This window comes from Abramis brama (genome assembly GCF_963993115.1).
Source record: "Abramis brama genome assembly, chromosome: 11".
Lineage (NCBI taxonomy): Eukaryota > Metazoa > Chordata > Actinopteri > Cypriniformes > Leuciscidae > Abramis > Abramis brama.
In genome coordinates this window covers 33,677,083-33,701,887 of record NC_139973.1, presented here as the reverse complement: position 1 = coordinate 33,701,887, position 24,805 = coordinate 33,677,083, and the positions used below count along the sequence as shown (strand labels likewise).

The 24,805-nt window shown below is 38.6% G+C and overlaps 1 protein-coding gene across 1 annotated transcript in view; it reads right to left on the bottom strand.

Annotated features, from left to right (window-relative positions):
- Nucleotides 1-24,805, bottom strand: part of dnah9l (dynein, axonemal, heavy polypeptide 9 like) — a gene marked incomplete at its 5' end in the record, with an annotated part of 47,493 nt that overhangs the window by 2,752 nt on the left and 19,936 nt on the right. Inside the window, 41 exons of the mRNA XM_084127954.1 lie at nt 520-639; nt 855-1,046; nt 1,326-1,553; nt 1,633-1,760; nt 1,970-2,118; nt 2,790-2,983; nt 3,190-3,312; nt 3,414-3,584; nt 3,805-3,945; nt 4,910-5,074; nt 5,157-5,361; nt 5,485-5,607; nt 5,967-6,202; nt 7,746-7,919; nt 8,088-8,222; nt 8,343-8,444; nt 11,053-11,235; nt 11,591-11,734; nt 13,045-13,158; nt 13,319-13,465; nt 14,039-14,272; nt 15,520-15,681; nt 15,770-15,912; nt 16,007-16,130; nt 16,245-16,407; nt 17,022-17,215; nt 17,306-17,467; nt 17,625-17,864; nt 19,429-19,531; nt 19,629-19,794; nt 19,985-20,189; nt 21,190-21,363; nt 21,483-21,614; nt 21,719-21,869; nt 22,516-22,664; nt 22,760-22,887; nt 23,672-23,804; nt 23,992-24,069; nt 24,162-24,356; nt 24,466-24,558; nt 24,652-24,790. Coding sequence (XP_083984080.1) covers nt 520-639; nt 855-1,046; nt 1,326-1,553; nt 1,633-1,760; nt 1,970-2,118; nt 2,790-2,983; nt 3,190-3,312; nt 3,414-3,584; nt 3,805-3,945; nt 4,910-5,074; nt 5,157-5,361; nt 5,485-5,607; nt 5,967-6,202; nt 7,746-7,919; nt 8,088-8,222; nt 8,343-8,444; nt 11,053-11,235; nt 11,591-11,734; nt 13,045-13,158; nt 13,319-13,465; nt 14,039-14,272; nt 15,520-15,681; nt 15,770-15,912; nt 16,007-16,130; nt 16,245-16,407; nt 17,022-17,215; nt 17,306-17,467; nt 17,625-17,864; nt 19,429-19,531; nt 19,629-19,794; nt 19,985-20,189; nt 21,190-21,363; nt 21,483-21,614; nt 21,719-21,869; nt 22,516-22,664; nt 22,760-22,887; nt 23,672-23,804; nt 23,992-24,069; nt 24,162-24,356; nt 24,466-24,558; nt 24,652-24,790 — 6,442 coding nt within the window. The remainder of the gene's footprint in view (nt 1-519; nt 640-854; nt 1,047-1,325; nt 1,554-1,632; nt 1,761-1,969; nt 2,119-2,789; nt 2,984-3,189; nt 3,313-3,413; nt 3,585-3,804; nt 3,946-4,909; nt 5,075-5,156; nt 5,362-5,484; nt 5,608-5,966; nt 6,203-7,745; nt 7,920-8,087; nt 8,223-8,342; nt 8,445-11,052; nt 11,236-11,590; nt 11,735-13,044; nt 13,159-13,318; nt 13,466-14,038; nt 14,273-15,519; nt 15,682-15,769; nt 15,913-16,006; nt 16,131-16,244; nt 16,408-17,021; nt 17,216-17,305; nt 17,468-17,624; nt 17,865-19,428; nt 19,532-19,628; nt 19,795-19,984; nt 20,190-21,189; nt 21,364-21,482; nt 21,615-21,718; nt 21,870-22,515; nt 22,665-22,759; nt 22,888-23,671; nt 23,805-23,991; nt 24,070-24,161; nt 24,357-24,465; nt 24,559-24,651; nt 24,791-24,805) is intronic.

Sequence of the window (24,805 nt, the reverse complement as noted above, 5' to 3'; positions counted from 1 at the left end):
GTTTAATGGACCTGAGCTGACATGGACTAACAAAAGAACAGATGTATTTTGATTAACTCATGTTAACGAAGATTTATAAATACTGTAATAAATGTGCTCATTGTTACTTAATATTAGTTAATGCTTATGAACGTATATTTTTCAATAATAATAATAATGGCCGATAACCAATTTGGTATCAATATATAGTCCATCCATCCCGACTAAAAAACTAAGATCAATAATTTTAAATGCTAGAAGTGGATTGAAGCATCACAACATTATTATGTGCATTATAAAAGATAGATAAACAATCTTTTGTAAATATACTTGAATGTAATTCTTTGTAATAATATTTTTGCTATTATCTAGCACTAATTTAATCAAAATCTTAAATTAAGTGGATCAAGTCCACAACTAAATATCACACATCAACTGATCAATCAAATAAAATATTACCACGCTGACTTGTATTTTACCACAGTCTTGGTACACTTTGTTGAGTGTTTGTGCAGTCATTCTGTGTGTGTGTGTGTATACCTGATTAGGTTGCATGTATTCTTCCAGGTAAGTTCTGCACAGTCTCCTGTCCCAGTCATCAGTAATGTGACCTCCATACATGATCTCACCAAACAAGTAACGAAGGTCTTCCCATGGTACCTGTGCAACACGGGTTTGTTTACATGGCTCAGTATTACATACACACTCTCTCACCATATCAGTAGAATTAGTAGCTCTTCCAAAATGATTTCCATGTTTATATCAGTTACCAACACATGGAATTAATACATTAAGGTTACATTTTGATGATAGATCACAATGTTTCTAGTGAGGCCTCTGGAGAGGGTTAATTTGGTTTTCTGTTAATTACACACCTGTGAGTTGGCTTCTAGGTAGTTGTAGAGCACATTCACTGATATGGTGAGATCCCCTGTGTTAAAAGGGTACTTCCTGTTCCAGCCCTGTGGCCCAAATTTCCTCCTTTCAGCCACACAAGCGTGAAAATAACACAGCGAGAACAGGATGGTCTTAAACTCCTGCTCACGGGAACACTGGTCCAGAATGTCCTGCATTCACAACACAAACAAATTTGCATGTAACCAAAAGAGTTCCTGTAATGCAATGTTCTCATTTGACTCAATCATGCAAGAGCAAAGATTTGGTGTTACATCTCATCCTTGACAAGTCTGAGGCCTTACAAAATTGTGTTCCTTATATTTGATGTTTAACATACAGCTATTTAAGCAGGATTTTGGACCACTAGCATTTCATTGTGGGTGGAGCCACCAGCACAGCATGATCAAAACAAAGATATGTCATCACGACTTGAGTTTGTTTGGTTTAACCTGATCAAAGTTGTCCAGAGCAGCATGAAGGTTGGCCAGCATGCCTGTGGGTGGCTCGTTAGTGATTTTGATGGAATTTTCCAGAATTCCCTGTGGAATGATGTGTTCCTGTGGAGTGGGAGAGGGTTCTGCACTCATGAACACTCTGTAGTCTTGGTGACTGTTCTCACAGCAACATTCGAGAAGCTTCTCAAGACTTCCCAGCCACTTTGCCACCAGGTGAATGTTCTAGAAGAAATGCATGCATTTGCATAAGCTATATGCATAAAACAACAGAAATATACAGTATACAGATCAAAAGACGCACCTGTAAAATGACCCAGTGGCCCTCTCTAGAGGCCTTTTCCATGGCCAGTTCAGCCACAGATTCCTGGCCCTGTCCTAGAGACACATTATGGAGCTTCCCCAGGTCTATTGTGAAACCCAGCTTCTTGCCTAAACATTCACAGAAATACACAGGCTTTCTTCACAATGTCAGTTCAAACACTGTTTTTAGGCATTTCGTATTCAAATCTAATGTTTTTCTGAACCAGTGCAGGGTCATGATGCAGTACCACAGTCAAGATGATGGCACACTCTCTTTGACAAGCTTAACGTTAAAGATTCATGCATGAGATAAAAAAGGAGCCAGTATGTATTTTTACCCAGGGACTCGACATCTTTTAGGGGGTCCACTCCAGGGGACAGGATGAAGAATACAGGGGAAGCAGGACCGCATTCTTTAAATGAACGTGCAAACTCCATCTTCCTGCTCTCGGTGTACTGCACACCTAGTTTCTCTTCCACAAAGTTCCTACACACACACACACACATTTGTTTTTGTTTTCTTGATGGGGACTTTCCATTGACTTTTATTGTTTTTATACTAAGCTTATCTTAACTCCAACCCTAAACCTATTGCATTTTTAAATATTAAAGCTTTATTTAGTGTGATGATTAACCGGTTAGTCCATCCAAAAATGAAATTCTGTCATCATTTACTCTCCCTCATGTCGTTCCAAACTTCATCTTCGAAAAAATAAATGATATTTTTAATACTCTCTATTCCTTTCCTGCGCAACCAACATTTTTAAGCTTCAAAAATGACATGAAGACATCGTAAAAGTAATCCATAGTCCATATTAATCCAGGTGTTCTGAAAAGACACGACTGCTTTATATGATGAACAGATTTTATTTAGGCTTTAATTCACATATAAACATTGATTAATGCACATAGAGCTCATCAAATATGGTCACATAACATGACACATGTTTGATTCATATGGATTACTTTAACCATGTCTTTTTGTACTTTATAATGTGTGAAAATTTCAGTTTCGTGGACTTTCAATGGATGGACAAAACGGATAAGAGAATATTTAATCACCATTTGTGTTCCGAACATGAGCGAAAATCTCATGGGCTTCAAACGACACAATTGATTCTGTCTTTAATAAACACATACTACACCTCATAGACTTACCGGACAGCGTACGTCATCCGGTCGGGTCGGAGAGCCCTCATAAGGATGAGTTTCTGGAGCGAACTCTTGCTTTTCCATTCCTGGGGGAGTTTCTCTTTCTCTGGACACTCTGACTCCACAACTTTCTTCCAGCGTTTGGGTGAACCCTCGATGTCCCGGTCCAGACCACGAAACTCATCGGTGAAGCTCATTGTCTGCAGGAAGGGTAATAAAATAACATTTTTCAAATACCTGCAGTGCCCCAACTCTCCGCCACAAGGAAAAGTGTGTACGTCTGCTTGAAACCTGATGCGGCACTAAGCACTTTTCCACGTCCAGGCCTCAGGAGTGTTGCAGGTGATAATTGTCACCTCCTTGAGCGTGTGTGTGTGTGTGTGTGTGTTTCTAAGTTTGTGCTTACTTTAACAGCACTCCAGGCGGTGTTGGAAAGGAAGTCGACTGGGCTGACATAACTATGGTCAATGTTGAAGCGCAGCAAAAAGTCCAGCTCCCGAGGATCCAGCTCTTTACTCATTAACAACAACTGATACACACAAAAGTCACAAAAAGTATGTGTCAGGACAAACAAAACAAAAACTCACCCATCCATTATAATGTGTGTGTGTTTTACCCAGACTGCATTACCTGAAATGTAAGCTGTGCTGCGAAGGTGAGCTTGTCTCTCTCAAACAAGCCTCTGTTGATGTAATTAAACGTAGAGAAGGTGATACAATCAATTAGTGTGTTCACACGGGTCTTTACATCTGAAGAGGCATCTGCGTTCTGCACTGCCTTGTGGAACACAACGTTAAATGCCTGCAGAACGAAGATAACATGCAAAGTGATTTCCCTGAAAAGTGCGAGACTGAGCATCACACATAACCCAACACAGCAACACTATCTCAGCCGAGTTGAGTTGGGGCTGGGACTTTCTGGTGACGATAATAGCGCATAAATTACACCGAAATATTTCCAGGAAGACCCGAACACCTGTCTTACAGAATGCATACACAGACGCACACAAACAAGGCCAGACCTTGAGGGAGAACTGGTACATGGGGTTGATCTTGTTAAGGTCATTGATGATGAAGTAGAGCAGGGATGCTCTGACAGCCACGGCCCGGTAGTGTTCACGAGCCTCATTAATCTTCACCTCATTAACCTTCGCCTCCAACACCTACACAACGCAAAAGCAGAATCAGACCGAGAAGAAACAACAAACGCCAACTGAAAAGAAAACTCGAAATCTCTGGCTTGTCTAATGTTCTCTAGGGAATGTGGTTAAAAACCAACAATAGCTTAGTCCTAAACCTCAGAGAGCCTAGCAATGCTCCCAACATGAAGACTGTTCAAAATTAAGCAATACTTTGTTTGGGCCAATCTGTGACCACAGAATTGACATAGTTCTCTACATTACACATAAATAAACATCACGTTTATTTCGTATATTGGCTAATTTGATTATGATGTTTTGAGCTACAGTATCAAGAGTGTAGTTCAGCTCAGCTCAACAGATTGTAAAATGTCTTGCACTGCCGTTCAAAAGGTTTCAGTCAATAATATTTTTTTAATGTTTTTGAACATTGTGAGAACTTCTGCTCACCAAGGCTGCATTTATGTGATCAAAAATACTGTAAAAAAACTGTGTATTGTGTTTTAATTTTTTTAACGTATTTTATGTCATTTGTGATGACAAATTCCAGTCTTCAGTGTCACATGATCTTATTTTAAAAAATCATTCTAATATGCTGATTTTGTGCTCATCAATGTTAAAATCATACTTTTTCAGGATTTTTTTTGATGAATTAAAAGTTCAAAAGATGAGCATTTATTTAAAATAGAATTATTATTATTTTGTAAAAATGTACAAGTATTAACTGTTACTTTTGATCAATTTAATACATCCTTCTTAAATAAAAGAGAGAAATATTATCGACCACAACCTTTTGAATGGCAGTGTAATCAATTCCCACAAAACCAGTGCAGAAAATGCCAAAACGTCAGCAGATTCGATCTAACTCTAAGGATCCGACATGGCTACAGCAGCGAGGCAGCTCACTTGGGTTGGAACAGAGTGACAAATGTTGGAGGAGAAAAGGAGAAATCTTTTTGTCAGGAAAAACGGTTAAAAATACACAAACCTTCATCTCAATCTCGGCAGCTGTGTGTTTAGTGCTCTCGAGTTTCTCGACCAGAACGTTGTCTCCCAAGAAGTTATTCTCAGCCGCGGAGAGACGTGTCAGTAACTCATCCTCGAGCTGCTTTAACTCGATTTTAAATGTGTTCTGTTGTTTAGTCAGCTCTGACTGCAGATACACAAAGATCACTATCAGTAACACTTCACTCAAAAGCGTGTCCAGATCTGATTAAACAAGCCCACACACACACCTTGAGATGTTCGAGGTCCGGTCTCTCCAGGTCGACCACCTCCGCGAGCAGCTGGTCTTCGAGCCCGTCCCGTGTGACGGTAAAGTTGATGAGGGTGGTCTGGGCCTGGATCTCAGGTTTGTAGTGTGGGTTTGCCAGCTTAGTGTGCAGAATCAGACGGAAGTCAGGATGGAAATAACATTCCTTATCCCCCACTTTAATACATCTGCAGAGGGGAGGAGAGAGGCATGATGAGGGGAAGATAACGGTTTGTTATACTGCTATATTGATACTCTTTTTCTGTTTTTGTATTATATTTTGTGAAATGCCGTGTGTTGTGTTGCTTTACCTGCCCTTCTTGATGGTCTGTCGGCCCAGTAGTGGATCAAGAACTGGTTCAATTGTCTCCTCCAGATTCTCAATCAATACAGGCTGTCCTGAGACCACGGCCTGTTCAATCACATCCACATACCTGTAGCGACAACGACACAGGCAAAATTAAATACTTAAATAAATACGAAGACAACATGAAATGGCATTAGCAATGCATTTACTTCCATTGTTAAGTGAAACATTATTTATATGGAGATAATGTTGGACAGGATTTGATTTTATCCATCAGGATTATATCCATAGAGACAGTTATTGCATTTTGTTGAAAGATTATGAAAATAACCATTTTGTGCACAAGAAAACCTTTTATCTAAAAAACTAAATAATTATAAATAAATAAAAATATTTTAAAAATGCAGTATTTATAAGGTCACTATTTTCACATTGTGTGAAACCTCTTGGGACGTAATTTCCGAGGTATGTTCATCAACCGCTCACCCCTTCTGGCTGAGGTTAATGACCTTCAGGCTGTTGCCATAGCGACTCTTGAGCCACTTGATGCCCTGCAGCTGGGGGTCAATGAGCAGCGGCCAGCGCTCACAGTTGGTCAGTATAGTGGCGTTCTGAGTAGATATCTTATCACCCGGCAAGCCCTCGTTATTCCACTTCGCAATGGTAGCGCCATCTGTTAACATGGAGATGGGATCTACGCCCTCAGTCATAGGGATGGGCACCTGAAAGTCGTCAGGAAATGGAGAAAGAGAATAACAGATTAATTTTGTATATTAATACTTCTATCCTTATGAGGGATAGAATAACCTCCTGTTATTGAAGGATGGGAAGGGCCCTCTACAATGGACCTGACAACAAACTTGCAAAACGTAAGCACATAGTCACTTTTCCACCATCGGACCAAACCGTTCTCTTAACTGTGTTAGATCCGACCCAGCCGAAATACAGTAGTCAACATTTGAAGTGGATCAAAACCTTTCATCAAAGTTATACATGAATTTTGAACAATACCCTTTCTTGTCTTAGGACAACTTTGATGAACTTTTTTAATCCACTTCAAATGTTGACTACTGTATAACTGAAACCGTTCCGTACCCTTCTTAGAACCATTCGGCCCAATAAAATGGATACTAATTTCACAAACAGGTTAGCCAATCATAACATCATAAAGTAGCTGACATACAATTTGTAAAGGTACAGAAAAGTGTCAACATAAATTATTTACCCTGTTGTTTTATGTAAAGTTTACACTTCAGATTTTTTTTTTTTTTTTTGCATGTTTTTTTGTTCTTTGCATGTTTACTCATGTAATACTTTTGTAGTTTATTCCTTTACATTTAAATGAAATATGTTTGCAGATTATTATATATTTTTATTTATTTTAATTCAGCATTTCATTAGAATTTCATTGCAAACCACCGTTTGGGAATTCCTGGTGTAAGATATGGGTTTTTATAACGGAATGCAAAGGATAAATATGTTTCAATTCCTTGAAGGTTACTTTCGTGAACGAAAACTGAAATTAAAGGAGCCGTATGTAAGATTGTGGCCAAAACTGGTACTGCAATCACTTTCAAATTACTGTAGAGCGGTGTATCCCCTCCCCCTCCCCCCTGACTCGAGGTTGCCAGATAGGCTGCAGGATCCAGCACGAACGTTTGTAGCTGCAGCTGTGGTAACTAGAGCTGAGCTGGCAACCCGGATGCCAAAACACTACTGACTTCGTGATTGGTAGATAGGTGGAGGGTGGGGCTTCAGGCCAAAACACAACATGACATCATCAACATCAGTTGAGGGCTGCAACTTCACTTTTAAATGACAATATCCTGGCCGTACTACTGTTGTCAGTGATATAAGTATTTGAAATGAACATGATTTCTTAATGTCTAGTGACATATCAGGGCCATTTTATGATTAATTGAAATACATTTCTTACATATGGTTCCTTTAATACTAAACCTATTGGTCAAAAAACATTTTTATAAACTGAAATAAAATAAATTCAAAGTAAATGAATAACTAAAACTAAACAAAACTAACAACAGTTACTGAAAAACTAACTGAAATTAAATAATAATTAATAAAAATAAATAATCGTGTTGGCTTGTCCTCTTGTACAAGGATTGTACTCTATGCAGTTTGAGGTTTCTGAACTTGAACAGGTGAAACAATACACATTTCAGCACCACAATCTCATTTTGATATGGAGACAATAACTGTGAAACTGTTCATCTTGAATCCTGATTTTCTCGATCCCACACTCACCTTCTGGGCGCACAGGTAAGGCATCCAGAGGTTATGGAGTAACTCCTCTCTGTATCTCTTTGAGAATGAGCCAGCGTATGAGATGAAGGCTGCAGTGAGGAGAACGTCTCCACACAGAGTGGATTCCTGCTCGCGGTACTGAGCCACAGAGTGAACCCAGCGGACATTTTCGGACTGAAATATTTCACAAAAACATGTGTAAGATTTAAATAAATGATTGAACCCTACTAGCAATGCACATATGGTATGCACCATGAAGTTACATGTATAGTAGAATTTTTCATTAAAAATTAAACGTACGACTATTGTCCAAAAGACAAAACAAGCGTATTGTATTCTGACCTCTAAACCTTTGACCAGGCGGTTGGCCAGCTTGATGGTGTTGTTGGTGTGGTTCACCTCATCCTGACAGCGGAGTTTCTCCGAGGTTGCTTTTTCAAACGCAGCTTTCAGTGTGTCCAAACTATCATCCAACTCCTCCACATTTCACACACACATTTGACATTATACAGTGCACTTTTGTGAAATGCTGATAGGATGTTGTGGTGGAGAGAGAGAGAGAGAGAGAGAGTGAGAGCAAGCAAGAGAGAGACTTACGGTCAGCTTCTTTCTGATGACCTCTAACTTTTCTGCAGCCTCAGCTAAGTCAGCGTTGGCCTGAGACAGACACATCCTCTTCACCTCCACCTCACAGAACACCTTATTAAACCCAAACACATTTAAACACACAAACACAATACCAGAACGTTAGAATGGTTTACAGAGCACTGGATTGAACTGGAGATGGATGATTCTTCGGCTAAATAGAATTATTGGCAGACATTTAAACACTTGAAGATTCAATAATAATCACAGTTGGCTACATACTCTGCTGTTCAAAAGTTTTGGGTCAATATGGGTTTTTGAAAGAAGTCTTCACCAAGGTTACATTTCTTTTATCAAAAATACAGTAAAAACAGTAATATTGTGAAATATTATTACAATTCAAAATAACTGTTTTCTATTTTAAAATATTTAAAAATGTAATTTATTCATGTGATGGTAAAGCTGAATTTTCAGCAGCCATTACTCCAGTCTTCAATCACATGATCCTTACTGCTGAACTGGAACTGTGTTTCGTTTTTAACAATTGCCATGCAATGTGCAAAAAATGACAATAAAGTTGACTTTGATGTGATGCTCAAGAAACATTTCTTATTATCATCAATGTTGAAACTTTTGAATAGTTATGTATATACTTATACAGATTCTATATTAATTCCAATTAAACCAGTTTAAACAGTCATATATCTGTTGGGTTGCGTTGAAATGTTCTTATGTCCAATATTATGTTGTTTTATAATTTATTGATCTGAACAGATTAGCAAGTGTTTACTCACATACGTCTGGACAGAACAGCGTGGAGGAGGGAAGCAAAAAAACACACTGTAAACAATACAATCACAAAAACTCAATGAGAATCCCACACAAGACATTAATTCAGTTCATCTAAAGTTCTACATAATAGCAGCACTCTCTGTCTTAGTTTGTGCAAAAGCGTTTACATAGACGCATTCATTTTAAAATCTTGCATTTTTGAACTGTTACGACTTCAATAGTTCAATATATATATATATATATATATATATATATATATATATATATATATATATATATATATATATATTATAATTTACATATTATTGATAATCATAAATACAGTGAGGAAAATAAGTATTTGAACACCCTGCTATTTTGCAAGTTCTCCCACTTAGAAATCATGGAGGGGTCTGAAATTGTCATCGTAGGTGCATGTCCACTGTGAGAGACATAATCTAGAAATCACAATGTATGATTTTTTTAACTACTTATTTGTATGATACAGCTGCAAATAAGTATTTGAACACCTGAGAAAATCAATATTAATATTTGGTACAGTAGCCTTTGTTTGCAATTACAGAGGTCAAACGTTTCCTATAGTTTTTCACCAGGTTTGCACACACTGCAGGAGGGATTTTGGCCCACTCCTCCACACAGATCTTCTCTAGATCAGTCAGGTTTCTGGCCTGTCGCTGAGAAACATGGAGTTTGAGCTCCCTCCAAAGATTCTCTATTGGGTTTAGGTCTGGAGACTGGATATGCTTCTTACAGAGCCACTCCTTGGTTATCCTGGCTGTGTGCTTCGGGTCATTGTCATGTTGGAAGACCCAGCCTCGACCCATCTTCAATGCTCTAACTGAGGGAAGGAGGTTGTTCCCCAAAATCTCGCAATACATGGCCCCGGTCATCCTCTCCTTAATACAGTGCAGTCGCCCTGTCCCATGTGCAGAAAAACACCCCCAAAGCATGATGCTACCACCCCCATGCTTCACAGTAGGGATGGTGTTCTTGGGATGGTACTCATCATTCTTCTTCCTCCAAACACGTTTAGTGGAATTATGACCAAAAAGTTCTATTTTGGTCTCATCTGACCACATGACTTTCTCCCATGACTCCTCTGGATCATCCAAATGGTCATTGGCAAACTTAAGACGGGCCCTGACATGTGCTGGTTTAAGCAGGGGAACCTTCCGTGCCATGCATGATTTTAAACCATGACGTCTTAGTGTATTACCAACAGTAACCTTGGAAACTGTGGTCCCAGCTCTTTTCAGGTCATTGACCAGCTCCTCCTGTGTAGTTCTGGGCTGATTTCTCACCTTTCTTAGGATCATTGAGACCCCACGAGGTGAGATCTTGCATGGAGCCCCAGTCCGAGGGAGATTGACAGTCATGTTTAGCTTCTTCCATTTTCTAATGATTGCTCCAACAGTGGACCTTTTTTCACCAAGCTGCTTGGCAATTTCCCCGTAGCCCTTTCCAGCCTTGTGGAGGTGTACAATTTTGTCTCTAGTGTCTTTGGACAGCTCTTTGGTCTTGGCCATGTTAGTAGTTGGATTCTTACTGATTGTATGGGGTGGACAGGTGTCTTTATGCAGCTAACGACCTCAAACAGGTGCATCTAATTTAGGATAATAAATGGAGTGGAGGTGGACATTTTAAAGGCAGACTAACAGGTCTTTGAGGGTCAGAATTCTAGCTGATAGACAGGTGTTCAAATACTTATTTGCAGCTGTATCATACAAATAAATAGTTAAAAAATCATATATTGTGATTTCTGGATTTTTTTTTTTTTGATTATGTCTCTCACAGTGGACATGCACCTACGATGACAATTTCTGACCCCTCCATGATTTCCAAGTGGGAGAACTTGCAAAATAGCAGGGTGTTCAAATACTTATTTTCCTCACTGTAATTATTAATGCTTGATGGTGTAAGTGAGCAGAACCTCGTGGAAGCGGATGATGTTGATGACCCAGGCACAGAGACCGGCCGCTGCAGAGGATTTCAGACGGACAAACTCTGGATTGAACTCAGGATCACTCAGATACTCGTCTTTGATCACACGCACTGTGGCTTCAGGGATATGCTCTTTATCAAAATTAACCAGCGCCTGTAAGAAGTCATCCACCTAAACACACACCGAAAGAAAAGGAATAAATCTACCCAATTTATCTCTTTGATAAATTGATAAATTTATCTCTTTATCTGTATTTATCTGTAACCTGCTGAGTTACAGTATACAGTAGTTTCACTGGCAAATTATTCATACATCTCGACAATCATTTGAAAACTTCAATACTCAAGATTCGTTAACATTTTTTGTTCTCACATTTTGGCAATTTAAGTAAATTTCAGCCTTTTGCTTATAGATGGAATATGAGGTAAAATCCAGATTTCAAGAAGATGGCTGAAGTTAAATGTCAGAAAATTTTCAAATATGACCATGAGAATAAATCTTAAATGTCAGCTTCACACACACTCACTTTACTCATGACAACTTTAGATGCTTTCCAGCTGCGATCCTTTGGGATACGGCCGCCAGGAGCCAGGAGCACCACAACAGCTGCGGACACATTCGATACGATGGCGGGAGGATTCGGAAACGTCCGCAACTCTGTTAGATTCAGCTATACACACACACACATGCATGCATTCACAATTACTCTGGACAAAACAAATCAAGTCTGCTCATCAAAACAAAGCATTTGGATATTGAGTGTGAGGACGGTTCAATACAGAAGACAAAGCACACCCGTTAGTCCCCAAACTATAGTCAAGTACATACATATGTGGCAGGATGGACTGTGGTTGGATTCAGTCCCTCCTCCCCATTTGGTTATATTGGTTTTATCCTTTCTAGCCGGTTTACGATTGGCTCGTCCTTGTTTCTTGACGGTCATTTAATTTGTCTCGTTTGTTTGTTTATTTCATTTATCAGTTTTACTGTTTTGTAAAGTTATTTAATTCGCCCCTTTTTGTTTATTTTATTTACCAGTATTATTGTGTTTTGTAAAGTTATTGTATCTGCCTTTTGGTTTATTTCATGTTTGTTGTTTTGCAACGTTATTTCATTTGCCTTTTTATTTCATTTATTAGCATTATTGTCGTTTTGCAATATTATTTCATTGTCCCTTTGTTTGTTTATTTCATTGATCAGCATTACTGTTGTTTTGTAACATTATTTCATTTTCTTTGTTGTTTGTTTACTTACTTTATCAGTACTGCTGTTGTTGGTAAAGTTTTTGTTTTTGTCATTGTGGTGTTAGTCTGAGTTCTGGTGTGAAATTATGACCTGTAGTTAATTTTGTTTATTCTGTCCTTGTTATATGTTGAGGAGCTGAGTGCTGACGGTGGGGACGGCGCGCTCGAGGTGGTGGGCCCTCTTTGGTGTGTAGTGTGGGTACCTTCACAGTGTGATCGTTGCTGTGCTGGTTGTGTGGTTGCGCACGTGCATTGGGGTGGATTATTTGGATACTCATGCCCGAGTCGCTGGACGCCCACCAGTAAGCCTCAAGCTCGGTCTCGTGAGTGTGCGTGTGTGAGAGACTCCCTGTCAGTACACTGATTCACCCTCGTGTGCTATTTATTATTGTGTTTTATTGATGATGATGAATTGTTCAATCTCCATTGGACTGCTGTGAATTTAGATATATTGTGATATGGTATTGACTCTACCCAGAGTGCAGTGTTTTAGGAATATGCTGACGTCAGCTTTCAGAGTGTTTACTACTTTTACTGTGAATTTGCTGTGAATTTGATCAATAAAATTTTATTTTTTTGTATGGAACCATTTCTCTGTTTGTTCAGTGCCCGAACCTGATTGCCTAATCCTATAGAAGCCTTGGTGGTTATTTACAGTTCCCCGGGTAGACCTCGGGGTGGCGTAGTCGAATTACATTACTGCCGCTGCTACACATACACACACACAAATACACACCCTGTTGAGTGTGTTGAGTGCTGCATTAGCTGCCTGTAAAGCCGGTTCTGCTTTCCACAAATCTGCTTCAGTCTCTTGCTGCTGTTTGGTCACTTCTGCTTGGATTGCTTCTACCTGAAATTTGAAATCATTATGATGTCTTTCTCAGATACATACTCATCGATAGCAATTATTAATATAAACAAACAAGGACGGGAATCATGTGATATTCTAATATGGTGATGCATGTGATTTTGTGCATTAGGGTGGGAATATCTTCATGTGCTTGTCTCACTTTTTGCTCCTCTGCATCTGCTACGCTCCTCTCCTGACTGAGTTTTTCACTCTGCTGGCCAATTTTAGCGATGAGAGCTTCAGTATCAGTGTTTCTTAGCTGCAACTCCACTTCCTGTGTGGCCAGTTTAGCCTTCAGATCCTCCACCTGAGAGAGAGGTCCAGATAATGTCAAACTTAAAGCTCTAGGACTGAGAATATGGTGTGATAATATACATTTATTTTAGTTTTTGCAGCTCCTTCAGCTTCCAAAATGAGATGCATTCTCCTGGTACAATCAGTCTTGGTTAAAGCTCACTTAAAAATGAAAATTCTGTCATTTACTCACCCTCATGTTGTTCCAAACCTGTATGAATTTTTTTATTCTGCTGAACACAAAAGAAGAAATTTTGAAGAATGTTGGTAACCAGACAGTTGATGGACCCCACTGACTTCCATAGTAGGAAAAAAATACTATGTAAGTCATGGAACTGTATGGTTACCAACATTCTTCAAAATATATATTTTTTGTGTTCATTCATTGTGTCAAATTCATACAGGTTTGAAACAACTTGAGGGTGAGTAAATTATGACAGAATTTTCATTTTTAAGTGAAATATTCCTTTAAGCCAAAAGAAAATAGAAATCCTTTCACAGGATGAGAAGGTCACTTTTTCATACAATTTGGTAGATTTTGGTGAAACCCTGTGTGTGTGTGTGTAGTTTTAAATGTAAGTTTGACCTGTGATGCAGTGTTCAGTAGTTTCTGCAAGCCGTTCTCCAGACGTTCCATCTTCTGTCTCAATTCTCTTCTTTTTGTCCCCAGCAGGTTGCCGTAAAGTTTCATGAACTCCAGGAAGCTTTTGGGTGTGGTGTAGTTGAAACGTTTTTCATTCTGCTGATACTTTACACTGACTTCATTCACACTAGTGTGTGCGAACGAGATAAAGTCACTGATGGACACTTGCACCTCTGGCTACAGAAAAGAAAAGCATGTCTTGGTAAATGCATTTAGACTACTGTTGTAAAGTTTGGATAGGTATGATTTTTCAATGTTTTTATGTTTTAATGTTTCAGTAAAAACAGTAATATTGTGAAATATTAGAATTTAAAATAATAATTTTCTATTTTAATATGGTTTTAAATGTTTTTATTTATTTCTGTGATGGCAAAGCTGAATTTTCAGCATAATTAGTCTTCAGTGTCACATGATCCAATATGCTGATTTGCTGCTCAATAAACATTTCTTAATATTATAGTTTAAAAGAATAGCATTTATATAAACAAATCTTTTGTGACATTATGTCTTTACTGTCACTTTTGAACAATTTAATACATCCTTGCTAAATAAAAGTATACAAATATTTGGATACTCATGCCCGAGTCGCTGGACGCCCACCAGTAAGCCTCAAGCTCGGTCTCGTGAGTGTGCGTGTGTGAGAGACTCCGTCAGTACACTGATTCACCCTCGTGTGCTATTTATTATTGTGTTTTATTGATGATGATGAATTGTTCAATCTCCATTGGACTGCTGTGAATTTAGATATATTGTGATATGGTATTGACTCTACCCAGAGTGCAGTGTTTTAGGAATATGCTGACGTCAGCTTTCAGAGTGTTTACTACTTTTACTGTGAATTTGCTGTGAATTTGATCACTACAGAAAAGAAAAGCATGTCTTGGTAAATGCATTTAGACTACTGTTATAAAGTTTGGATAGGTATGATTTTTCAATGTTTTTATGTTTTAATGTTTCAGTAAAAACAGTAATATTGTGAAATATTAGAATTTAAAATAATAATTTTCTATTTTAATATGGTTTTAAATGTTTTTATTTATTTCTGTGATGGCAAAGCTGAATTTTCAGCATAATTACTCCAGTCTTCAGTGTCACATGATCCAATATGCTGATTTGCTGCTCAATAAACATTTCTTAATATTATAGTTTAAAAGAATAGCATTTATATAAACAAATCTTTTGTGACATTATGTCTTTACTGTCACTTTTGAACAATTTAATACATCCTTGCTAAATAAAAGTATACAAATTTTTACTGGCCCTAAACAACAGTTAAGTAATTACTTAAAAGATGCGTCTTAAATGTAAAGTAATTAATCAAAGGTGAAATACGTCCATTAAATGTGCAGATATATGCAAATTAGGATGCAGCTATGATTTAATCTATTTTATGTATATCACCCTCGCTGTCCCTAGATTTTTACCTCCAGGCCAGAGATATTTTGTATAAAAGTGCTGCTGACGGACAGCAGTGCATGCTGGGGCCAAGGATGGAACCAGTCAATGGCGGTACAGTTCACAAGAGCCGGAAACTTCCGTGCACGTGTACGAAGAGTGAAGCCAACCGGAGAGAAACACAGCACCACCTACAGAGTAGATTAGAAGAAGCATAACATTCACATATTCATATGTAATATATACTTAGGATACAGTTTTCTAAATAAGGAAACCAACCTTGAGCTGTCTGCGTATACGATCAATGAAGAAGTTCCAGCAGTTTTCACGTGTGTCCAGCAAACCAAGCGCCCTCAACTCCACACGAATAGAGGTGACGATCATATCAACCTCTTCCTCACTGAAGAGATCAGGTATATCCCCTACACACACACATATATACATAAACTCAGACAAACTGAGAGCTACTGTCAGGATTGAGACGAAGAAGAAAATGTGAAAGTTTCCATTGCAAACCTGATGCTAGCATGTCATTGATCAGGACCAGGAATCTTTCATCAGGAATCTGGGCATCTGTGTGCAGGAAAACTGTGCCGATGTTCTTCACTCCCACCTTTATGTACAGTGCAGCGATATCACTCTACAAAGAAAGAACAAAGGATGGAAGTAGAAGGGAAAACTTTTCATAATATTTCATATTAAGCTTCTAACAAAGAGAGATCATTGAAATGCAGTGTGTGTGTGGGTGTGTTACCCTGAGGTCGCTGATGCCATAACCCTTTCTCAGTGTGATCTGAAATACTTCCAAGATGCTAAGAAAAGCAGCCAACCGACAGAGACTCTGTTTCCCACTACCACCTACTCCAATCAGCAAGGCATTACCCATAGGAGACTCAAGAATACGACTTATCCTACAACTGCACACAAACACACACAGATTACCCATGCAGATTAGAGCTGGGTGATAATATAGTTTATATTTTGCGATGATACAAGCAATCAAGCCGTTAAGATATGAGATATAGTATATATCGCCCTACTCAAGTATACTGTATGAATGCCGATAAAGTTGGACATACTTATATATATCCAACTTTACATAAAGAGCTCCAGACGTTTGTTGTTTTTGCAAGGAAATAAAAGCCAAGCATTTATCCAAGTATGTTTTAAGTATATTTTGGATTTAATATATATCCAACTTTACCTATAGAGCTGTGCGATAATACATTTACATTTTGCAACGACATAAACAATCTCACAGCCGAGATTTGCTATAGAGTATATTTTACTTTACATGAGTAAATGTATGTATGCCGGTAAAGTAGAATGTATTATATATCCAACTTTTAATATATTTCTCAGCGATAATATAGTTTACAAATGAGGTGCTCAAACTTTTTTTGATTTTCTACTTCAGAAAGTCAAACTAAATATTATATGAGCTGTTTCATGTTTTTTATTAATGATGTTTAAAATTCTGTTAAATACAGTTTAAAACCTGAATGATTTTGTTATTTTCTAGCAGGCTCACATGTGTTGCATGGCTTCCTCAAACAACACCAGGTTCATGTCAGAGTGCAGCTCATTGTAGTGCTCAAGAGCATCCATCAGGGTCTTCTGAAGCTTCTCCAAGTCCGTCACCTGTGCATAACGTGGCTCACCCATACCATGAGCGAAATGAGAGTAGATCAATGGCTGGTTGATAAATATAGACTCATCTATACCCTACATAAGGAGAGAGAAAAAGGTTTTACTTGATAATTAGACTATCAGTTTACAGGCGACCCCACAAGGGATTTGAGAAGTTCTACTCACCTCAAAGTATCTCTTTCCTGTGTCTAGCAGAATCTTGTTGAACAGCTCAACGTCTTTCTCCTCCATCAGTTTGTCTGAATACACACGAGAAGACTCATGCAGCCATAGGTGCACCAGGTCTATAGGGTACCGCACATGTTCTGGCAGAGCGAAGAGAATTCCCTACACACACAGACAAAGTATAAGAACACAGAAAAAACCATGTCAACACTAATACTAAACACAAGTAGGCCACTTTATACATACATACAGCCATAGTACTCTGTATTATGTACATGGTAACTGCACAGACACACGCATCTGTTCCATTGACACACACCTGGAAGATGTTAGATATGTCTCTGAGGTTGAAAATGTAGTGAAACCGAATGGCTGTGGGCAGGAAGTTCTGGCTCATTTTCTGATGCAGGCAAATGGCACCCTGGACCAGTGTGTTGGCCAAGCGACTCACACCAAAACTGTAGCCACCCTGCTGGAAATGACCACTCAAAATACTGCTGTATATAGTTGCCAGAGCCTCCGGACTGGGGAAATGTACAGCAAACACTGAAAAATGCCTCTGCCAGGGTGAAGAAAAAGATCAAAAAGAAATGTGAAACATAAAAACATGTATTTGCGTATTTTGGACAGGATTTTTCTTTGTTTGGTAAACACTAATGAAATTGTAAGACAGGCTAACTGTGCTTGAGGGTTTTGCATAAGTTGGTTTTTATGGTCTACTTTTCTGTATTACGCTGGATTGTCTGAAGCCTTCAACACTGTTAAACACCAAATCTTCCTTTACCAAGTTACCATGGGGTGCCTCAGGGTTCAATACTTGGCCCCCACTTTTCTCGATATACACAACTTTACTGGGGCCTACCATCTGCATTTTATTACCACAGCTAGGTTAAAGACTCATCAATAATAATCCCAACCAGGTCAGCCAGGAAGTACTGTTTGATGACCAGATGAACTTAATGGAACACACAACAAAATCAGACCCATCCTACAATATCCGAGCATGCTGCACAACTCCTTGTCCAGGCTCTTTTCATGTCTACACTGGATTCTAGGTTGTATATGTATTGGTTGTTATAATCAGAGGCGGACAGAGTACACAGCTACATTACTTGAGTAAAAGTACAGATACCCCTTGCTAAATTTTACTCAAGTACAAGTAAAAGTACTACAGTCAGATGTCTACTTAAGTAAAAGTACTAAAGTACTTGTTTTTAAAAGTACTTGAGTATCAAGAGTACAAGAGTACATTTTCTAAATATTGCATTACTACTGCCACAGTGCTTACATTGGTAAACACAGCAAACACTTGAAGCGAAAACTATCATTAACTTGTTCAGAAAATTGAAATAGTCTGGCGAGGTGGGGCCACGAGTTGGCACATTCCCGGGATGCGATATTTTTTTTCCCAGGATGGTAGGGGAAGACTCATGAATATTCATTAGGGAAGTCATCCCTGATTGGTCTGATGACCTACCCCTAACCCCACCCCTAAACCTACCCGTCACTGGGGGTCTTATGACCTCCATAACCCCGCCCCTAAACCTACCCGTCACTGGGGTTAAGACCAATCAGGGATGACTTCCCTAATGAATATTCATGAGTCTTCCCCTACCATCCTGGGAAAAAAAATATTGCTCCCGGGATGGACCTGCTGCGTCTTCATCCATTGTTTCGTCCATGCTTTCGTCTCTTATCTAAATCTGACCATGGAGTTGACTTTGGCGGAAAGCTGAAGGTGATTGCTGATAGGCTGTCCCAATCAGTGGCGCCTGCACAATCCAATCACATTTGAGAGGGTTTCCGATATGTTTCTTTTTTCCTTTTTTTTTATTTTTTTTTTTAGAAGTAGTAACGGGTACTCACATTTATGGATAGAAATGTAGTGGAGTAAAGAGTACAATATTTGCCTCTCAAATGTACTTGAGTAAAGTCATGAGTACTCCCCAAAAATGATACTCGAGTAAAGTACAGATCCCTCAAAATTGTACTTAAGTACTGTACTCAAGTAAATGTACTCAGTTACTGTCCGGCTCTGGTTATAATTACGTATAGTCAAGGGTGAAATATTGCTATGGTTACTTTCAGATGAGGGCTGGATATGTATTGGTTGCTATGGTTACCTGTAGCCGAGGGTTAACTGAGAAGCTTCCTGCTGTTGGGTTCATGCAGGTGATGTACTGACAGTTATGAATCTCCTTGAGGACTAGTCTCTGACGGTCATACCTACAAAATAGAAACATTAATTTAATCAAAAGCACATTTAAAAACAAGACTGTAAATAATGTTTCATCTACATGCTTTAATGCTCGTGTTCTCATACCAGTGGGAGTAGTCCAGGTGCTGCCTGATAAGAGTATGAGGCTGAACAGTGCCATATGCATCTACCTCAGGCATGTTCAGGTCATCCACAAAGTAGATGAGCTTCTTAGTACCATAAGGAGCAAAGTTTCGCCCTGCCTTCTTCTCCAGATGTTTCTCCAGTACGCCTACAGTTAAACAACCAGAATGGAAATATTGCCTGTAATTTGTACGATGATGTCCTCCTGCATACCTTGCAAATGTGTCCATGCGTTTGCATGCATAAATGTGAAGTTACTTTATTTAATTGTCGCAAATGTTTCTGTGTTTATGAGAGAATATGGTGTGTGCGTATACAACTTTCATCATCTTACTCACGCTGTAACATGGCTGAGGTTGTGTAGTAATTGAAAGGTACTTTGGCCACCATGAATTCCTCTTTAAGTTTAGAAATATTATCCCAGACCAGGATAGTTTTCCCTACACCAGCATTTCCTACCAACATCACTGGCTTCCCCTTCTGCATAAGTAACTCAATGAAGTATGTCAAGCAGATCGTCTCGGCCGATTGCACCAATACTGTCTGTACACATGGACAAAATTTAAAAAGGTGAATCTTTGCAGCTCTTTGATTATTTCTGTAGGTTTATATTAAGAATATTTAATCTCATTATAAAGTCTGCATAGCATCAATGACATGACATACTGAGGAAGTAACACCAAACAATAAATATAATAACCAGGAACATAAAGTTTAAAAAAATTATGTTGACTCTAAAGAAAAAAGAAAGAAAGTGGGGTCCACTCCATAACTATAACGATAATGGCAGAGGAACAATATCATTGTAATCACATCAAACAATAAAAACAATGATTAGCTAATCAAAATCTTTCCAACTTTAAAGTGGGTGATGCAATTATGTTCACTTGCTGTCTGACAGCAAGTTGACACACACATATGGCTCACTGACTCGTTTCATTTGCTCCGGATGAATATTGTTAATGTTACAGGGCTTGAATTTCGCCGTGGAATTGCACGCATTACACATTTTTACTCATTCCCGCAGATTTTGTGCTCGCACCCAAAGTGCGTGCACATAAAGCCGCCTCTCAGTACTAAATTGAGTTCTTTTTCGCTGCTTATTGTGCTTAACAGTCAAATACACACACAAAAATCATGTCAAAATACCGGTCTTGGCAAGTATTCACAACACGTAAACAGTTACTTATGTTTTACTGTAAGTGAACGTAAACAGTTGAGAAAGAAAATGCATGTGTAACAGTATGATGGATCCGTGTGTCAGGTCTTAAAATGACAACAGCCTAATATACCTGCTGCCAAAATATCTATTTTTGGAAGTTTTTGTGGCCAGTGACTGGTGAACAAAAAAGTTAATGTCAAGCCCTGGTTATACAGGCCTTAAAGGGATCGTTCACTTAAAAATGAATATCAATTCTAAATTTTGGTTGAACTGTCCTTTTAAGACTCTGAAGGAAATTAAGCTGTGATAAATAGTTTTATGAAAACAAAGTATATAAGACAGACCATATTTTCTGTATTTTGTGTTTTGTTCGTAATTGACCTGCAAAGGGATGTCGGGTTCCAGCTCAAAGGGAGGTGTGCGTTCACTCCACGGAGTGAACCGTTTGGTGTTGGGGTCGATGTAGTAATCAAATACTGATCCCTGAGAGGGAAACTTCACAGCTCTCATCTCCTTACACCACCAACGACTGAACTCTGAACGATAGTCTATTAGCTGACAAGAGACAAAGCAAAAGAATAGAGATGGAGTATCACAAATATAGTTTATCACAAAGTAAAGATCACATTGGATATGTGGCTTATAGCAAACAGTTCATGAATTTGCAGACTAACATGGTCCTGGAATAGAGCCCCTCCAAAGGCCCACACACATGCAAACACAAAGTACAGCTCATAGAGCTCACGGGGAGAGTCCGGAGGGGTGTTTTCATCAGTCAGCAAGCAGTCCAGCAGACAGCACAGGGTCTGATACATACAAACCATAGGAACACGTTAAAGTAACAGAAAAGTTTGGCTGTACATATTTATACTGTATGTAGCCTATGTGTGTTGGACTGTGTGTCTCTTACCTGTACCATGCTCATCTCAGGTATAGGTGTGATCGTCTTAAGGTTGCATCTGACCTGCTCCAGACAGTAGGGTACATACTTATCAAACAATATAGTGAGATTTGCTCGCTCAGATTGGGCCTGACGGGTGTCTATCCAGCTTGTCACAAACCTGTTAATTAAAATGAGGGGTTGAGGGTCTCAAACACAAACTGCAGTATTTGATGCAAAACCTACTCTACGGCTCAAAAGACCCCAGGGTCAGTAAGATTTGTCTCCATAAAAATGATTTTCAACAAGAATGCATTAAACTGACCAAAAATGACAGTAAAAACATTTATAATGTTACAAAAGTTTCCTATTTCACATAAATGCTCTTCTTTTGAGGTTTATATTCAAAGAATCCTGAAAAAAGTGTCATGGTTTCAACCAAAATTTTAAGCAGCACAACGCAGCACAAAATTTTTTCAACATTGAACATAAGAAATGTTTCTTGAGCAACAAAACAACACATTTGAATGATTTCTGAAGGATCATGTGACACTGAAGACTGGAGAAATGGCTGCTGAAAATTCTGCTTTGCCAGCACAGAAATGACATTTTAAAATATATTAAAATAGAAAAGTTATTTTAACTTGTAATAATATTTCTGAATATTACTGTTTTTACTTATTTTTTGATCAAATAAAGAAAGCCTTGGTGAGCATAAGGGAACTAAAAAAAATCTTACAGGCCTCAAACTTTTGAAAGGTAGTGTACATTAAGAAGAATGAAATGGTTTTCAGAAATAGGTCAGTGAAGTGAATACTGTCACTCACGAACTCCATCCCAGATCCTGAGGGTTCACGTAAAGAATTCCAGCCCTAGATACCGTAGCCGGTGTTGCAGCCTTCAGGTGGCTGATCTCAAACAGCAAACGCATGGAGGGGGTCAGTGATATCCGCTCATTACTGGCCAAGGTAAGCACCTAATATATACACATCACATACACACATAAATAAATAAATATAAACAATCACACAGTACACACATTTATGGCAATCTTAAGTCAGGACAAACAACCTTATTATCATCCATGACAGTATTCAGTGATTCAATCCACATGGGGTCGATGTCTCCATCTAGAACAATCCACTTCGGTCCGTCATGAGATATGGCAGAGAGTTCTCTCATAGTGGAAGAAAACAGACCTGAAACCCACAGATTTGTGATCACATATTTTTATACACACACAAAATGGCACAAAAAAGTATGTGAACACTTAAGCCACACATGAAAATGTGTAAATGTTACTGCATTAGATACCAAAATACAGTTTTCTATTTTAATGTTTTAAAATGTTTATAAATGTAATTTATCTCTGTGAAGTCAATGCTGAATTTTCAGCAGCATTACTCGTCTTCAGTGTCACATTATCCTTCAGAAATCTTTCAAATATGCTGATTTGGTGCTCAAGACACATTTCATATTATTACTGATGCTGAAAACAGTTGCAGTGCTTAATATTTTTACATTTATGTGATACATTTTTCCAGGTTTCTTTGATGAATAGAAAGTTCAAAAGAACTCCAACAAAAGCACGGCATTTACTTTAAATATAAATCTTTTGTAACTTTTTGTCAATTTAATGCATCCTTGCTGAATAAAAGTATTTGTTTCTTTTAAAATAAATAAATAAATAAATCTTACGGACCCCAAAAACTGTAGCATTTAATATAATCCATTTATATAAATTGTTTAGATTTGAATTTAAATTACATTTTGCCCTTTTATGAATCAAAGGCCCCCGCCATGTTGTTTATAACACATATTTATGGGACATATGGTTCCTCATAGCAATAGACAAACGCAACACACACTCAAAAGTTTAGCCAAACAGTCGCATATAAACACATTCACACCACAGCTGACAGCTGTCTACAGAGATGAACTTCAAAAGAAGGAATTAAACCACACTGCCATAAACACACCCACCATCTTTCCACTCCCGTGTAGCTGGGTGCAGAAAGCCAAACAGCTCATCGGTGGTGACAGCTTTAGGGTTGATGTCAGTCCAGATGGGCTTCAGTTTCATGTTAGAATAGGTCTTATGCAGTGTCTTCAGAATCTGACCCGTAAACAACCACATAATTCAACCATATATACCGGTTAGTTTACTGAAACAGCAACATGACCCACTCAATACAAAGGAGCTGGCTAGTATAGGCTCTCTGATACAAATACATAGAGTTAGAAACTCAGAGGTCATCGCAACCTCAGAAACATTTGTCTCTTTATTTCTTCATTGGACTGACCTGACTTTTTCCTGTTCCAGGTCCACCTACTACAAAAACAGAGTGTCTCACTGCCAATAGCTCCTCCAGCTGGGTCACCTGAAAGCAGAAGGCATGATAAGAAACAGAGGGTAAATGCAAAACCATGAAATGTAAAACATTTGAAAATTTCTCACATACGACAGACAGACCTTGAGTATGAAGTTCTCCTCTGGCTGCAGGTGGAGTTCAGCGACTGACTGGCGTACGTTCTGCTCAAGCTCATTGTCTCTCTTGCGTGGGATATCCAGAAGAGGAAAGAGATCACTTATAAGTCCCAAAAATATTGGTACATCACTCGTCACAACCTTTGGCAGGTTAAAGTCTCGCAGAGCACGCATCAGCACCTGAAAAACACACATACACCACATTATAATAAACATTTCTGAATATGTTTTAAATATAAAAGCAACAAAGAGAAATGCATCACTTCTGAACAACAATTCCCATGAGCACCTGCTCTTCAGGGCGGCTCCTCTCCTCCCTCTTCAGTGACCCAGCAACAACCAAGACTGACTTTATGGCCCTCAAGCCCCAGTCATAATGATCCTACAAAAAAATAATGATCTTGTTTGAAAGATCACCCAATACAGTGAATTAAAAAAATGCATTAAGTGTGTTTATGTATCAATGTGTGTGTACCTGTTTGGAAAGCAGCTCTTTGCAGAGTGTATAGAGGCTGATGAACTTGCGTGCGAGCAGACGTGCTTCTATAAAACCTTCAGCCACCAACATGATCTCACAGATTAACTCATAATCAGGAATCACCATCGCACATGGCCTGACACACAGAGAT